An 18,232-nucleotide genomic window follows, 5' to 3' on the forward strand; every position below is an offset into this window, starting at 1 on the left:
TATTGGAGGTGGGGTGGGGGGTGACCCAAATACCATTTAGTGATAAATTACCCTATGTAATAAACAATATTTTTCATTGTGCATGTATTTTCATTGGTGATTTGAAACTAGTTACACCTTTTTTTTTTTTTGCCATTTAGCCATCTTACCCATAGCGACTTACAAGTGCAACAGGAAAATAAGATAAAAGCTCCAAGATCACTGAGATTACAAGCAACAAATAGGAGTGCAAGGGTCAAAGCCTTTGTCCCTAAAATGATGATGAGCGATAGAAGCTACAACTCCTGACCCGGCTTCTCCTCTCCTCTCCTCTCCCTCTGTCTGTCCAGGTATTCGGCCCCAAATCATGAACGGGCCGATGCATCCGCGCCCCCTGGTGGCGCTGCTGGACGGGCGCGACTGCACCGTGGAGATGCCCATCCTCAAAGACCTGGCCACCGTCGCCTTCTGTGACGCCCAGTCCACACAGGAGATCCACGAGAAGGTGACACACACACACACACACACACTGCGCTTTCCACAGAAGAGCAGCAGGCAGATAGTTGACAGATAGCGTTGTCTGCCACTCACTCAAGTTCCCCTCTGCCTCTCCTCCCCTATCATGGTGGTAATATGTGAATCGTATTATATTGGCCCCATACGCTCTTGCCAGTTAAAATAAAGTGGCTTCATTATGATTTAATGTCACTTGGTGGCAAAGTGCGAGATGCCTATATCACTGCCATTGTTCTAATAGAGAGCCTGGTATGGGGGGGGAATGCAGTGTAATTACATTGCGCCGGCTTGTAGTGGCTCTTTATTGCTTTTTATGCAGCGCCGTGGCTGCAAAAAGAATATATGGCCACGGAGATGGGTATCGCCGAGGTGCTATCTCTCCATCTGCGGAGGGAGTGAGGGCCGCCGCACTTTTCCTCGCGCTGCCTTTATGAAAATAGGACATATTAAAAAAGAGGCATTTGCATAGAGATCAATTCAATCAAAGACCTTGGGCGGTGAGGAGCGCGCGGAGGAAAAGGGAGGCGTGGGGCGCTTTTTTTTTTTTGTGTTTGTTTTAACACCGCCTTATCAGGAAAAACATGATTGTAATGTTCACCTCGCCAACATATTCAGCAGTTCGCAGTAATAACTTGCGGTCTAGATACCCAGAGGGGCGGTGTAGATCGAAAATGTCCAATCTCTTATTTTGCGCGGCGGGGAGATGATGGCCGGAGATGCGGAGATGGCGTGCGGATAACTCAGTGAGTTCCAGTGAGATGCTGTTACGCCAGACACCACCTGCCGCACGGCCCTCCATCTACACCGGGCGAGATAGAAACTCACGGGCGAGGGTGGTCAGCGGAAGATGGAAGTATCCCGGGGTTACAGCGGGTCATCCGCCCCGGTAATCCCCTTATTACTGGAGCCGTAGGGGTGCGATGAAACACACGTGCGAATGCTGTTCTAGATGGAGCGGCGATACCACTTCAGCGAGACCGAATCCAGCACACAGCACCTGAGACCATCATCCAAGGTCAACGATCCCCCGTCTTTCTCACAGTCGTGTCCCACGCTCGTTTAAAGTCACATATGGCTCATAAAACTTGGATGATGGCCCATATGGCATAGAGTCAACATCGGTCTATCACATATTACGCTGCCTGGCTCTACTCCTCCAATCCAATCAATTGGGATGTTAAGGCTACAGGTCTATTCCCATATTCACCGAGTGTACAGTCTTTTTATTATTTAACCTTTATTTGGCCAGGTGTGAAAAACAATCTTTTATTCAAGGGAGACCTGGCAGCATCAAAACAAGCATAAGAGTTGCAGAACAACAACATGCATATACAAGTCATAAGGTGAGAGAGCAAAATACTCAAAATCACACAAAAAAAAGAAAGTACAATTTTCAGACTATTAGGACCGTCTGCTCTTCGCATGAAATCGACTGACCAGACGAATCCGGGTGAAAGCTGTGATCCCTTATTGATCGCACCTATTATGAAGCGGAGGTGTGGATGAAAGGCAGAAGACGGGTTAAAGAGCGCTTTCTGGGTGTCGGAGCAACGTTTTCGAACAATGCAGCCTCTCCCTGCCAGGTGGAGAGTGTCTGTTCTCAGCATTACATCCAGCCCTCATCCCCACACTGCATCCACCCTGCTCACTAGTGGGATGACCTCATAGCCATAAAGTCCCTCCCCAGTAAGCCATGGAGTCACACACGGACTCTCTCTCACGCAAACACACACACACTGCGCCTCTGCGTCATGTCAAAAAAAAAAAAAAAAAAAAAGCCTCATCACAAATGATAGATGTGGAAAGCAATAAGGCTTCGGTTTCAGTGGAGAGTGGCGAGGAGGTGGGTGGAGGGTGGGGGGGGGGGGGGGGGGGGGGGGGGGTTGGTAGACAGATTAGGTCAGAGTTTCCATTAAAGTAAACTACATTCACAACTGATTTCCCTCACAAAGCCCCATTCCTCATGCTACAATGCTTTGTCTCCAGATCCAAAACAACACTCGGCCTTCAGGCTTAGTCCAGACAGAGAGGTGGAAGAAAGTGTGTGTGTGTGTGTGTGTGTGTGTTTTTGTGTCCGGTCGTACGCGCATGCATGTGTGTCTCCTTGTGTGTGTGTGTGTGTGTGAGGTGTGTAAGCAGCATTTTAACCTTGAATTAGTATCTGCGAGGCCTGGCTGGGACACGGCGCTAATAAAAGCAGTATGGAAATTCGGGGCTAATCTGCTAATCACAGGAAAGCTAATGCAGTTTGGCTGGAGGTGAATGCGGAGCTGTTATTTACCGTGGGGCGCTGACAGGGGGCCGGGGCCGATACTGAGGAGAACGGTTAGATCCACATCGGGCTGAATCACAGGCCGGGTCACCTTGTCTATGTAAAGTGGCGGAGGAGTAGCATTTCACAGTGGTGGGCCAACATGTTTTCCCCCCTCGCTGACTGACTGAATTCAAATTTTTAGACCCTTAGGCGAATGCTGGTCTCAAGTGCATTTGTTTAGATGTGGGATAATATGGCAGCTGTAGCATCAATGTAGAGTATATGGGCTTTTTATCCAGACCAGGGCAGGAATATGTTTATTTAAATTTAAAATTGAGTTGCACTCGATTTAAGTGAAGACGTCACTTGCAAGTTGAGGTTAATCAAGGGCTACATATGTATTTCATTTATTCATTCATTCACATTTTCTATTCTAAATTTTTCCACTCTCCTTTCATTATGCGGGCACACCATTGTAAAGGAGACTCGGGTCACAATAGGTTTCCCTTTTAAAGGTTAAATAAATGAAAATCCAGCTATTCAAAAGGTCAGCTGGGTCCCACTCTCTGTTTCTTTGACCTAACCACATCTTATGATATCTTCAGGTTTAGCGCGGGATCAGCGGCTGCCCTGACCCCTCCTCCCAGTCAATTAGCCTGATCCGTTGACCGTAAAGACCCTCTGGGTATGAGCGCAATTGTGATGACCATGCAGAACCGCGGCCCCTCCGAGACAATATAATGATTTGTTCCAGTCGGGGCTGTAAAAAGGACAGTGTGTCACTGCAGGATGGCGACCATGTGATGTGTGTGGTTCCCCCTCGTTGTGAAATTGAAAACCGTTTTTTTTTTTTCCATGTTTCAGTGTCCTAAATCATGTCAGCCATGTGATTTTCATGGCCTCTCGGGAAGGAATGCGATCTTGTGATTGTCATGGGACCTTATGAGCGAATGGACTAATAGCCATGAACTATGAAGAAACTAACTATGAAGAAAGGAAATGAATGAATGAATGAATGAATGAATGAATGAAAAATAAGACACTTGCTTTTCATTACTTGACGATCAAATCACACTAATTACCACCCTACTCTGTGTTTGTGTGTGTGTGCAGGTGCTGAACGAGGCGGTGGGAGCGATGATGTACCACACCATCACCCTGACCAGAGAGGACCTGGAGAAGTTCAAAGCTCTACGCATCATCATCCGCATCGGCAGCGGCTACGACAACATCGACATTAAGGCCGCCGGAGAGCTGGGTACGAACAGCAAACAGTTACTACTGAACATCATCAATATTAGATCATATCCAGCAACACAGTGCCCACTACTGTATGTGGCACTTGCGGTATGTGAGTTACCTAAAGATCAAATGTGTGCTATACATTTTTGAGAGATGTTTTTTTCCATAGAGCTAAACAAGATCTTAGTAGACTTACGCTCCTTTGGTGTTTACCTTATCCATCTACCCCGTGTTTTATTGATTTCATCGTGGGGAGAACTATGGATCGCTCTCTGTCCATTTGTTTGTTTGATGGTTTGCTGGTCTATCCGTCACACACTATATCTCCAGCACCGCTGATGGGTTTTTGGTGAAACTTGGGGGGATGATGCATCCCATCACTGCGTCCCAGATTTTCTAAAAATACACTGATTGGTCCAAGGGGGGGCGCTGTAGTTACAGATCAAAACAAGGTGACATGTTTGATGCTGATTGGTCCAGAAGGGGACCGACGTTGTTGCTGTTGCCTTGTTTTACTGTATGGATTTTCAAAAAGCCGAAAGGAACGGCATCAAAGGCGGAATTAAAGAGTCAGATGAATGGTTGCCATCCTGGTGTGAGGCAGGTTGTTCAAATAGAGGGAAGGAGGGAAGGAAAGAGAGAGAGAGAGAGAGCGAGAGAGAGAACTCAATGGTACAATTCAGTCCCGACTCGGAGCTGCCACCCAGGCTCTATCAGCAGGCCGGTGGCTCAAACAGCCCTTGCAGTTGACAGAGCTGCCATTTCCCTGCCAATATGAGATAGAGTGTCTAACTGCCACCCACTCACCAAAGGAACCCTGCCTCGCAACGCAGGAGTCAAAAGCTATCGTGCCTGGAGAAGGCAGCGCTGATACGAGGGCTATTCTCAGGAGAAGAAAAGGGGCCATTGATCGAGCAGGCTCTGCTTTTTTTTTTTTTTTTTTTTTTTTGCTTTCTTTACTGTCCAGAGACGGCTCTGCTACTTGGAGATACAGAGTGGGATGAGGATATTAGAGGCGAGCGAGGGCAGGCTTATAGAAGTGCTGAAGCATTACAGCAAAAAAGTTCTTTATGTCGTTTGAGGGAAGAAGAGGCAATACCGTAAGGTCAAGGGTTTGAATTCCCCCGGGGCGGCGAAATTATGAACACACTGCTGCTAGAGAGCGTGGATGAAAGTGTCTAACCCTTACTTCATATGTAGCTTGATGAGTTCTCAACTGATCTGTGTTGTGTGTGTGTGTGTGTGTGTGTCTGTGTGTTCGTGGCGGCCCCCTCCAGGCATCGCCGTGTGCAACATTCCCTCGGCGGCGGTGGAGGAGACGGCGGACTCCACCCTGTGCCACATCCTCAACCTCTACCGGCGGAACACCTGGCTCTACCAGGCTCTCCGGGAGGGCACGCGGGTCCAGAGCGTGGAGCAGATCCGCGAGGTGGCGTCCGGCGCCGCGCGCATCCGCGGCGAGACCCTCGGACTCATCGGCTTCGGTGAGGAACTCGAGGAACCGCGCGGGGCTATAGACTGTCACTTCATCCCTTGTGTTTTTTTCCCGCCGTCTCTCTCCATAACTCTCTCCCTCTGTCCCTCCCGCTCTCTCTCTCTCTCTGCCCTCCTTCTGTGATTCATATCCTCTCTCTGTTCCCCGCGCCCTTCTGTTTTCCTCCCCTGATAAGGTTATTTTTCTCCCTCTGCCTGTCCCGCAGATTATCTCAAGGTTGTCTCCTTGCCTCCCTCCGGGCAGGCTTCCTATTCTCCGCCATCCTGTTCTCTCATCTCTCCCGCTCTAATGCTCGCCATTATATCTCCATTATTCTCTCTCCTTCTCTTTTCAACACTCTCTCTCTCTGTTTCCCACCCTCTCTCTCTCTCTGTCTCTCTCTCTCTCTCTCTCTCTCTCTCTCTCTGTCTCTCTGGTCCCTCGCCACCCTGCCCTGCCATAATCAGGCCCCTCGTGGTAGATTTGGTTCTCTGCGTGTGCATGCTTGTGTGTGTGTGTGTGTGTGTGTGTGTGTGCTTCCCTCTCCGCACCTGTTGTGTAGTGCTGAGTGTGTGTGTGTGTGTGTGTGCGTGTCTTGTGTGTGTCCTCTGTGCTCATTCTGCCCGTCTCAACATCATTGGGCTGACAGATGCTCTCTCTTCTCTCTCTGCTCTCACAAGCCTTTCCAGAGTACCACCTTATCTCCGTGTCCACATACACCTACCCCCCCCCCCCCCTTCCATCCCAATCCCCACCCTCCACCCCCCTACACACACACACACACACACACACACACACACACTCCTCCCCCACAGGCGCCAGACAGCTGCCCAGAACTGCTGTGCCCAGACGGAGGCCCTGGCATTGAGACCCCCCCTCCACCCCCTCCACCCCCTCAAATCCCAATCTCGTCTCCCAGTCTTGCTGGCTCAACCCATCTCCAACACAATGTCCATTGTGGGGGAGGTGGGGGAGGTGGGGGGGGTGGGGTGGGGGGGTTGGAGAGAGCGAGGGCCTCCTGGTGACACTGAAGATAATGGGCCTGTCTGTAGGACCGGCACATACAGCCAGCGGCACAACTCTGCAGGCTGCAAATAGACAGGATGAAAAACCCCTGGCGGTTCAATAGGCCCCACCTTCCCCCATCTTTCAGGTCTCTCTGCGCTGTTTAAAGTCAAGTCACTTGTTACTTATTTCAGAAGTAATGTTATTCTTATCACTCCCTGGATTACTTTTCTGTTACATTCGCTAAAATTGGTGATTGCATCCTCTCTTACCTTTTTGTGTAAATGATCAGGGGAGAATCAAATAGTGTTAATGTGCAAAGTTCTCAAAAGTCATCCTTTTGCTTGATTGGATCAAAGTTAGCTTCTCTGCCGTCTCTTTTTTAAGCTACCTTACCGGATGCCTGTGTCAACTGAAAGGACGATGACTAATTATAATGAAAATCTTATCAGGGATGAGGGCAGGATTTCATTTTTGGATAAATCAACTTCAATCTGATATAGCTAATAACTATACAAATAATAATAAATATGACACATTGCCACCCAAAACCGTTACTAATGAAGAAAAAAGAAAAGAAAGTCTGGCCAAGCCCTGCAGCCCCACAGGCTGACACACACAGCTTCAGTCACAGATGATGCAAACGGCTCTCAGTATCAGCTAGCATGGATCAACACACAGCCAACCTGGCAGAAGGGTAGAGAGAGGTGAGGAGGGGCGAGCAAGGAGGAAGGATGTGGTCAGCAACAGTAAAAAGCAGTGAAAAAAGGCAGGGGAACAGGAATCTAATAATTATATTTATTAATTATTTATATTATTATTAAAAACAGTTTACAAAGCAATTACAGAAGGGAAAAAATGACTCAAAAACAACACATAAAAACAGTTAGTCAATAAAAAATAAGAACAAAAACAATTAAAATGTAAGAATAGTTACAAAAAACAGTTTTATAGAAATGGGTTTTAAGAAGAGATTTAAAGGACTGAATTGATTTAGCCCGCCTCAGCTCCTCAGGCAGGCTGCTCCACAATGTAGGTCTATTGATGTTGTAAGTCCCCCCAAAAAATAAAAAAAGAAATCCTGAAAACAACTGAAAAATCACATCCCCGAACAATGAAAATGGCTGCCATTGCCCTGACCTGGTGAGAGCTGATGAGGACTAGCGGTGACTCACCAGACACTCTCATCCCTACTGGAGAGGAGGCACTTAGCTCTGAGAGAGAGAGGGTGTGTGTGTGTGTGTGGGTGTGTGTGTGCGTGTGTGTCGGGGCACTGACTGTCGGGGAGAAATCCACAAGACCTCATCCAAGGCTGCAGACCATTTTCGGCAGCCTACTGTCCGCATTACACTGAATGGGCTGGTTTACAAAAGCATTAGGGAAAAAACAAAAAAAAAACCATCGTTCTTTCATTACGGTGCCCTTGACCAATCCCCACCAGTTCTGCTGCAGCGCCTCTGGGTCGGACCGCAGTGTTGTTCTCACAGATCGCTGTATTCTGGCCTCCGATTTTTAGCGCAATGTGCCGTCCTTCGCCTTTTGCCTGTGGAATGATGAATGAGCAAAACAAAGCAGAAGTCTAACGTTGCGGTGCGGTGCCAGAGATCAACACATCCGTATCAACCTCGGTGTGTGGCATCAGACCCTCTGGTTAGAGTATATGCTCTCTGTTCGTGGTTCTCCTGTTCCTCGGGCTCGTCGAGAGGCATTCTGGGAAATGTAAGAAATCACAAACTGTAGGTAGAAGCAGACGAGGCAGGTTGAGGGAAAGTGGATACATCACAGATTAATGATATGTAACAGTATAAGAGTGTAAGTCCCACCATAGTGGAGAGTCAAAGTAATTCTGTCCTTATCACTATTAACATTATGAAATGGCATCCGTCCACTGCCATTATAAAGCTCAAAATCATTGCTCATATTGAATAGTATTGACACGCGTGAACTGAAACCACGGCATAAGAAAACACACAACTTACTATTACAGGGCCGCCATCACTGATTCTTTATGCTGTTGTTATCCTGTTGGAAGGGAAAATAAAAGCGAGGGGTTCTCCCTACAATCAGCACACAACGCTCCGTCAGGTCAGAGGACCTTGAGAGAGGAAGGGACCTCGTCGATCCTTTCACCAGCAGCAGCGTCCCTCATCCGCCATCGCTCTCCCTCGGCTCCGGGCTTCTTCTCGCCGACAGACCCGGAGACTCGCACAGCCCACACAACAAATGGCTGCATGTGAGAGACGGGCGGGCGGGCGGGCAGGCGGGCGGGTGAGGGAGAGAGAGAGAGAGAGAGAGAGAGAGGCTGCCGCGCGTCGGATTCGGTTTCTGATTCAGCGTCTCGCAGTCTCAACTGAGAAACGAGCACCTGGCATTGTCCACTTCCCACTGAATGATTTCGCCTCGCTACTCACTCACTCACTCTCTAATCATCGCACTCTAAAAAGAAGAAAAAAAAAATATTCTCCTATCTCTCTCTTTAGCTCCTTTTCTCTCTGTTTTCTTAGCACTTTCACTCTACGGTCACAGGAATGCAGCTAAATGCCTCCAATGTTAACCTTTTACATTCTCTCTCCCTTTGCCTGTGTGCATAAATAAACTTCTCCCTCCTCTTCTTTCTTTCTCCCCGTGTGTCCGTTCCTCAGGGCGTTCGGGCCAGGCGGTGGCGGTGCGGGCCAAGGTGTTCGGCTTCAACGTCATCTTCTACGACCCCTACCTGCAGGACGGCCTGGAGCGCTCGCTGGGCGTCCAGCGCGTCTACACCCTGCAGGACCTGCTGTACCAGAGCGACTGCGTCTCCCTGCACTGCAACCTGAACGAACACAACCACCACCTCATCAACGACTTCACCATCAAACAGGTGGGGGGGGGGGGCCGGGGCTCAGGGACGCACTGCATTGGTACAGAGCGGATGTACAGACACACATTCACTACCAGTCAAAAGTTTGGACACAATTTTTCACATTTTAGAATAATATTAAAGACCTCAAAACTATGAAATATCACAAATGGAATTGAGCAGTGACCAAAAAACTGTTAAACAAATCAAAGCTATCTTATATTTTAGATTCTTTAAAGTAGCCGCCCTTTGCCTTGATGGAAAGGCAAAGGCTTTGGAAAGAAATTCATACTTCACTATTTATATTTGTCTAAGAAACAAATTACAAGCATTTAAGCGTAAGCCTTTAGATCAAAATGGCTTTAAGAGAATGAAAAACACAGTACATTAAATCAGGTGTGTCCAAACGTTTGACTGGGATGTGCACATGCAAACAGACATAAACTCCATGAAAAAGACAATCACATATGTGTTCATACAGTCTCAACATCATCAGTTAAGATTTCACCAACATTTCGTCGAGTGTGAAAGTGTAACAGAATGGGAGGCATTCCACATGCACGCACGCACGCACACACAGGCACACACACACACACACACACACACACACATTATCCCAATGCCAGCCATGTCATCCAAGCAGAGCCAAACATCCCATTGATCAGCTGTGACCCGACCTGGGCTTAAAGCAGTGCTATCTCCAGGTAGACAAGCAGAGCTCCTGGTGTATTCCAGCTCCTGTCAGCCTGGAGGCTGTCCTAAAGAGCATTACAGTCGGAGAGAGAGAGAGAGAGAGAGAGAAAGAGAGGAAACAGGCCGTCGTGCAGCAGCCAGCCTTCCTGCCTGCACATTCCCCAGCTCTTTATCTTAAGCTCCACCAAAGCTGGACACAAATTCATTCCTTTGCTCTGTCAAATGCAATTAGCGCCAGCCCACGGCTACAGCAAATATATCGACTAGGCTCCGCAGCAGGGGGTTGAGAGCAGTGCGAGGGGAAAGTGCTGTTCTCTGAGTCAATAACACACTCGCACACACACACACACACTCAGGCGCTGCCTGCGGCGACACCTGCAGGGAAGCGGGGGAACTGCACAAGCTGAAGCATCTCCCCCCCCCTCCTATCCGTCGACGTCTCACTGTGTTGCTGCTCGCTCTTTAGTCGCTGTATCTTTCCATCTTTGTCTCCGCCTCTCGCTCCTCTTCTCTTGCAGGTTGATTTCAGTGCTGTCAGATGTGAAGTGTTATGTGAAGAGAGTAATAGAAAAGTGGGTGTCGGGTAATAGCCTAACCTAGTTAACTCTGTTTCTTCTCCAAAGCTAAAGATCCTCAGCTGCCTCTTAAGTGCCACAATGAAACAATACTTTCCTCTCTTTCCTCCCCAAAAATGTTGGCAGCCGTTCTTAGCTCCTACATTCAAAATGTGTGCATGCGTGCGTGTGTGTCTCTGCACTGTGTGTGTGTGTGTGTGCACGTTCGCGTGTTTGCGTGTCTCTGTGTGTGTCAAAACCACCAAGGCCTAATAAAAGACTGCCTGGCAGCGCAAGGGCTTTTCATGCCCTGGATTTCAGCTTTTGTCAAGATTAAGGGATTACTTTCTTCTGAGCATAATTCATTTGATTTTTTTCTCTCCCTCTTACACTTTTTGTTGTTTTGTTTTTTTTCTTTCTGGGGTGGGGTGGGGGGTTCGTGGGGGTGCCTCATCTTTCAGCTCATCCCTCATCCTTCATTTCATCTCCTGGTTTTGGATAAAGACTTTTCTCTATCCCAGATCTGACAGCATTTTGCCCAGTTGCTGTCTGTCTCCCATGGACCTTTCAGTGGTGCAACAAAGGTGTCTCGGATTTTTTTCCCTCTCCATCTCTGTCCTGTGTAATACGTATTGAGACCCCCGACATGCAGCCAGCGAGAACCCCCTACAAACAATCCAGATTGATGTCCCACCTCAGATCAAATAGATCAAATTGGCTCCCGTGTGGCTGGGTCCTACACACACACACACACAGCCTCTCACTCCTTTTGATCTTTCATCTTTGAATAACTGACTGTACCTCTGTGTGTGTGTGTGTGTGTGTGTGTGTGTGTGTGTGTGTGTGTCCCGTACCGTAGATGCGTCAGGGGGCGTTCCTGGTCAACGCGGCACGAGGCGGCCTGGTGGATGAGAAGGCCCTGGCCCAGGCCTTGAAGGAGGGCAGGATACGCGGAGCCGCCTTGGACGTCCACGAGACAGAGCCCTTCAGGTGCGCTCACACACACACAATCACAGGTTCACTCTTTAGGTAGGAAAGCCATATAGATAAACACTTCACTTGGAGCGACGGGGACAGACAGGAAAATAGATGGGTAACGCAGGAAGGGAAAGAAAGCCAAAGATTGGGCAGGCGAGGCAACAAGGCCGAGAGCCTGAAACAGGGGAAGAGACAGACAGTAAGGCAGAAACAGTGGCAGACATATGATGAGTTACAGACACCTCATACTCTGCTAAGTGGCCCCTATAGGGCTCTGAAGGTAATGAGAGATGGAATCCAACCCCACACACAGGAGATGGAGAGCTAGCTGTTCCTGTCAGGAGGAAACTAAATACAGTTAAAGGTGCTGGTGGAGAGGAGGGGGAGGGGGGTGGGGTGGGATGGGGTGGGGGGTCAACTGCAGCGCATACTCTCCATCTTCCCTGTTTCCATTTGCACTCCGGCGCTCAGCAGAGGGTAAACAGCTTGACACGCCTCCCAGTTTATCGCTTTTTTTTTTTTTTTGCTTTTTTTTTTCGAAGGCCCCCATGTTTCCCCATCTCAGAGTGTAACTGGTGTTGATGTGTTGTTCACGCATCAGGGCTGTTAGGGAGTGCGGAGGCTGCTCCTTTTCTGGCCGGCTGCTCGGCTGACTGGCTGGTTGAGAAGGCTGTGAAATCCAGCCTGATGAGCCGCGCTCATGCTCCGCTGACCCAGTATGTCAGCAGGGAGGAGTGTTTCATAACTCTGGGCCCTCCGTCCCACGCCACACAACACTGGGTCAGGTCGTGGCTGAGGCGCCGCACACGCGCACGCACACGCACACGCACACACACACACACACACACACAACCAGGCAGGGGTTTATGAGGATGGAGGAAGAGGAGGAGGGGGGAGTCAGAGTATCTCTTTTGAGTGCTAGATGAGAGGAGAGAGATAGGAGGTTTAGGAAAAGGAGGAAGAAGAAAAGACATTAAATTTGTCAGACCGATCATGCCAACCTGACATCATTATTTTTTCCACAAATGTGTTTCCATCGCTATTTATCACATAATTTCTTTATAGGCAAAAATAGTTTCCGCTTCAAGTGAGTGTGAAAACCTTTTTATGATATTGGGGAAGTTTAATCGAAATTTTTTCCATTCAACGTTTCTAATTTGATTCATCATAAAAGCTTCGGTTGCCTGTCTTTTGTTATTTGCCCCAGTCTCTAATACATTTCTCTCTGTCATTGTGTGTGTTTCTCCACCTCTCTCTCTCTCTCTCTGTGTGTATTGCAGTTTTGCCCAGGGCCCTCTGAAGGACGCTCCTAACCTGATCTGCACGCCACACACAGCCTGGTACAGTGAGCAGGCCTCTCTGGAGATGAGGGAGGCGGCCGCCACTGAGATCCGAAGAGCCATCACCGGTATGCCGTCGCCACACACACACACACACACACACACGCACACACGCACACATGCACACGCAACAGTTCCAGTATGGTACACTCATTAGATTGGGCCTGATCCATACAAATTTAGCCACACAGATTTTTATTTTTGGTTTCTACCTACCAGTTCCAGCTCATCCAACGCACATCAGATCCTCTTCTGAGCCCCTGCACCGCTTTCTACTCACACCCACGACCTCCCCTCCCCCCACCCCCACCCCCCTCCCCACCCCCCAACCCCGCCCTCAGACCCAGTCCACTATCTGATCTGATGCACGTCTTTCTTTCCCAGATGTCACATTTCCACTTCAATAGGCCCCGGGCAGCCGTTATTAAATCTGGACCTCTTAATAGATGTCATCATTAGCCTCCCAATGCACAGCGGAGCAGAGCCGAGCCGAGCCCAGGGGTTGGCCTCCCTGATAACATCCAGATTGTTAAATGATCTTAATTTGCGTTTGTGTATCCAAGCCAGATATGTTTGTCAGGCCAAACTCATTAACGCAGAGGCGTCTTTCTGGTCTTTTCATCCCCTGCAACAAGTTATGGCCTTTTTAGTGTGCGTGATTTATGTCGGCGCGCTCTATCGCTGTTAACTATGTCTGTGTGTGTGTGTGTGTGTGTGTGGTGGTGGGGGGGGGGGTTCTGCTCACATAACAGGCCGTATCCCTGACAGCCTAAGAAACTGCGTCAACAAGGAGTTCTTTGTCACCACAGCACCGTGGGCAGTGATGGACCAGCCAGGCGTTCACCCTGAGCTCAACGGCGCAGCCTACAGGTACGGGCACGGACACGCCAACCGCCTCAGACGTTTTATTTAAAGCTGACCTGTGTCGGATTTTCTCTAAATATATCATCAAATGAATTGTCATCAGCATCGCGTCCCGTAGCTCCTTTAAACTGCTTTTTTTTTTTTTTTGGTATGTTTCATTATTTCCTTGGAAACCTTCTAAAGGGAATTGTGCTCAGTGTGTGTCAAACTGGAGCAATGTCTTAAGCAGATTATTGGGGTTTGTAATGGTGACAGTTGTTTTTGTTGCTATCATTAGAATGCGCTGTCACAACTAATTTCCCACTGATATATTAATGAGAAAATCCTGCAAGTACCATGTTAATTTCACGTTGTCTTTTATCTGCTTGCCGATATTCAGTCTGTTCCATTCTGTTTTGTTCAATTCACAAACATTTGGTTGCTTAACAATGTCTTATCAATGAACCTATCAGTGCCCCCCCCCCCTCCTAACTCTCCTCTACAGTAGTAGTGGGTAGGGTAGCTCTCCCTTTCCACCAATATCCCATTGTGGGCCCTTCCTGATCTCAGCATGTCCGCCTCCATGTGCTTCTCTCACACAGCCAAGTGAACCAAACTCTTCCGGCCCTAACAACCGGTGTCCCCCAAGACAAAATTAATGCCTAGATCAGGAGCAGGTAAATACAACCATCCGGGCCGACAGCCTCTGTCTGCCGGTCCCGGATAGACCCTCTCACCTGATCTACTGTGTGCCAATGCTGTGTCCCCCCTCTATAACACCCCCCTCCCCGTCCAGTCCCCAATACTCATCTGGGTATAAGTAGAGGTGGTAGCGAATGTGGGTTTGGAGTGTCCAGTAAGCATGAGGTGTCGCCATTCACATGGAGTCCTTTCACTTTCATGGATGGAGTCATGCTTCGTGGTTTTCCTTCTTATGGGTTCTGGGCTGTTATGTTCTGTTGGGTTGGGCTGCTCTGAACTGCATCACCCTTTTCCCCTGTTTTGTTGAATGGTGTTACTGTGAATTTCCCTCGGTAAGGGTGTTTGCCAGGATATTGCTTACTCATTGTAATGCTTTAGCACTAGATGTCAGGTAGAGCTGAACAAAAACAATCAGAAAAAAAAAATGCAATATGCGCAATATGAACTTAAGCAATTTCCAAATTGCAGAGGCTGCAGTTAATTGCTTAAGAGAGAGGACGTTCCAAATTGATTTCTAAGGTCTAATTTCAAGATGTTTTAGAGCTGTAGGTAATCTTTGGTCCATGAATCAAGTACAATATTGGTGAAAACCTTTCATCATACTCAAATTCAGAAAATTCTGCACATTGAGATCTGTTTTTTTTTTTAACAAAATCACTGTTCTTTAAACAGTTTTGAAGTTCTAAAAATTGTAGGACAAGAAAAACTTGCAGTTTAAATCACAATTGCAATATTCTGTCAAATAATCGCAATTAGATTTTTTGTCAATATCTTTCAGCCCTAATGTCAGGTCTGTTAGAGAATCCTGTCTTTCATGGTGTTGGGGATATGGGCTAGTCAAGCTGTGAGTCACTGGGTATTGCCCCTAGCGGTCAGTGATAGAACCCTTTATCACAGTGTCTGAACCAGAAAGCAGGCAGTCGCCCTCTCTGTCTGTGCCTGCCGGTCCGTCTGTGGCTCTAACCTGTGGGCTTCCCCCGTTGCCAGGTACCCGCCGGGTGTGGTCGGAGTGGCTCCGGGCGGCATCCCCGGGGCGTTAGAGGGCATGGTGCCGGGGGGAGTGCCCATCGCCCACACCCTGCCCTCCGGGACACACCCCTCCCAGGCCCCGTCGCCCAACCAGCCCTCCAAACACGGCGAGACCAGAGAGCACCTCACCGAGCAATAGCAGCAGACGAGACGAGACGGCGACATCTCATCCGACCAGTCAACACTCGAACGCCACCAAGCAACCGACCGATTACAAAGCAAACCGACCAACTGGGACCAAGAGACAGTGAAACATAAGCGGCTGCCTGTCACTCAGTCAGCAGCCGGGAACGAGCGAAGTGTTCCGGGCGAATTTGTACTTTTAACGTTTTAGTTTTTACTCTCTCTGTCTCTTTGGGTTCCGTACCAACTTTACTCTTTGATGATGATGTTTGTTTTTTTTGTTTTTTTTTCTCCTTCTTCTTTGGGACATGCCTGTCATTCTGGAAACAGAGTCCAGTGGTTTTTAGCGCTCCGGGATAGACTTGCCAGCCGCCGCGCGATGAGACTCTGTCCCCCCCCCCCCCCCCCCCCACCCCCACCCCCCACCCCCTCCTCCACCTCAAGAGCTCATGGGAAAAGTAGGCCCGCATCTCGACACACCAATGGGAGAACAAGAGAAAAAACTTTTGACATCATGTGCTACTGGACCTTATTCCCCCGACCCCCCCTCCCCTACCTACCCTCCCACCCTCTACCCCATCCCTTCCCCGAGCCCTCCTCCATCCTCCCTCCCCACCCCCTTATGTAACTAATGTGTGCTGTTTAGCCCTCCCCCCCCCTCCCCCCAGTCCATTCTGTATTATGCCTCAGAAGAGAATATTTTTCTTTCGTTCGATCTTGAGTGTGAAAGGCAGAAATGAGACTAAAAATGGATTATCGACTTATATATATTTATCATTCATCAAACAAAAAGGAAAAGACAAGATTGCTCATCAGTAATAGTAATCTAGAGAGTGGGTTTTAACCCTTTCCTGACTATATTACGTCAACTACGGTGTGTGTCGCACTTGTCGGTTACAGGTATGCAACCCCAGAGGGCAACTTTCATAGCCTAGGAGTCTCATTGTCACGACTGTTGTGAATAAAGTCAATATCAAGCCGTCAGCGGCGAGCACTCAAAACATTCACTCTATATATTTGACTGTATTTGCTACCTGATATGAATTTATGTGAGTTAAGAGGGAGTCGGCAGCTCTGAGTGAAGTGAAGGACTGTGTTTGGTTTTGTTTTTTTAGTTCATAAGAAGTGGTAATGTGTCATTCAGTAGTAAACAAAGTAAAAAAAAAAAAGACTTTGTCAAGAGGACACTGCATCTCTGATTCTTCGTCTGTGTTGATGGGAGCGGACATTTGTGATGACGACTGACGACCAGTGGACAAGCTCTCTTTACTTTCCACGCTGATGGCAGCAGAAGACAGATGGCGCCGCCCTCCTCCCTCGGACAGGACAGCACACTTCACACCTCCGTGGACAGGAAAGGGTTAAAGCAAACTTCATTCCTTAATGACTCAGGAAAACACTTTTTTGCAGATATTGTTTATTCCCAAAATTTTGTCTTGAGGAAAAAAAAAAAAAAAGAAATTACTAATCTGGTTAGTCTGGATATTTTCTCTCTTCCCTCATCCTCTCCATTGTGGTATTTTTATATACAAGACGCATCCCATGTTTTTGGTGTTAAAAAGAGTTTTGAAGAGTCCTGTTAGATTTGTATTGCCTAGTTAAATGTTCCTATAACCATAGTCCTATGTGATCCACCCTCTCTCTCTCTCTCTCCTTCTTATATTTTCTTTGTTCTATTGAAGGCCAGGTTCTTTGGGGCATCCTGTACTCTGTAAGAGCAATAGCAAAACTCCTACTTAGTGTCCCAACAATAGCAGAAGAGGCAGCCAGCAGTATGTTTTGTTTTTAGTGTGAGTATTTGTATTTGTTTCTTGTACAAGGTGAACATTTAGCATTCAGTGCAGTTCAAATAAAAGATACAATTCTGAGAACCAACTGTCTGTACTGACTGCTTGCTTGATGATCGATACTTGATATCCCCTCTATGTAGTAGGTCTTACATTCTGTTTATTACTTATTATGAAATACCATTTAATCCTCCAGGATGCATCTAGTTTGAGCTTCTGTCACTAGGGGGCGCCATATATCAACAAGCCCTGATAAGGGGGTAACTCAAAGGATTGAAAGAAAACGAATTGCAGCATGGACCAGATTTCTGACTTGTACATCTGCCAGGACTGAGTTTTGAAAATAAGCAGAGTTTTTCCATTTGGACCCACATGACCCATTAAAATATACCACAAAAGACTGGAACCCTTTGAAAATTAACTCAAACACAAGAGAGGCTCCCATGGGAAAAAGGAAACGTTGGCTACTACAGCTAAAACAACTTTGATGACATCCATCGCTGATAAAAAAAAAAAAAAGTTTATACTGTAGTTGTGGGAATGTGTGGGAGGTACTGTAAGACTTGTACAGATGGTCAATTAAGTTTTGAGGTCAAGATGTATCTCCATTGAATTTCAGCAGTGAAAAAAAGATCTGAGAGATTGGCGTGTGTGTGTGTGCTGAGCAGAGGAACATGATCCAGGGAGAGGTCAGGAGGAGACAGAGGAGGAGCAGCCATGTGTCACATCCCTCTCAGCTGTGGATGGGAGAGCCACAACCTCATCTTGTACCTGTGCTACTCACCTTTACACCTTCCTTATAATGGAGGGAGCAATTTTGTATCAGGTTTTTGCATCTGTTTGCAACAAAAGTGGGTGAAAGTGATATTGGCCTAAT

The 18,232-nt window shown here is 47.8% G+C and overlaps 1 protein-coding gene across 2 annotated transcripts; it reads left to right on the forward strand.

Moving 5' to 3' along the window:
* Positions 1-325: 325 nt before the first annotated feature.
* LOC139658582 (C-terminal-binding protein 2) lies at positions 326-17,437 on the forward strand. 2 transcript variants are annotated; one of them, XM_071536710.1, is made up of 9 exons: positions 334-484; positions 3,863-4,007; positions 5,269-5,475; positions 9,113-9,327; positions 11,413-11,543; positions 12,812-12,939; positions 13,624-13,741; positions 14,317-14,391; positions 15,404-15,538. In XM_071536710.1, exons 1-8 carry the CDS (start codon positions 347-349, stop codon positions 14,378-14,380), a joined length of 1,146 nt encoding a protein of 381 aa, XP_071392811.1. In that variant the 5' UTR covers positions 334-346; the 3' UTR covers positions 14,381-14,391; positions 15,404-15,538. The 2 variants fall into 2 exon arrangements, with proteins under 2 accessions (XP_071392812.1, XP_071392811.1); XM_071536711.1 differs by lacking the exon at positions 14,317-14,391 and having other exon boundaries at positions 326-484; positions 15,404-17,437.
* Positions 17,438-18,232: the final 795 nt, after the last annotated feature.

The sequence above is a fragment of the Centroberyx affinis genome, unplaced genomic scaffold, assembly GCF_046629955.1.
Source record: "Centroberyx affinis isolate AG114_WGS23_722 - 3 ecotype Tasmania unplaced genomic scaffold, CSIRO-AGI_Caff_v1 ptg002930l_1, whole genome shotgun sequence".
NCBI lineage: Eukaryota > Metazoa > Chordata > Actinopteri > Beryciformes > Berycidae > Centroberyx > Centroberyx affinis.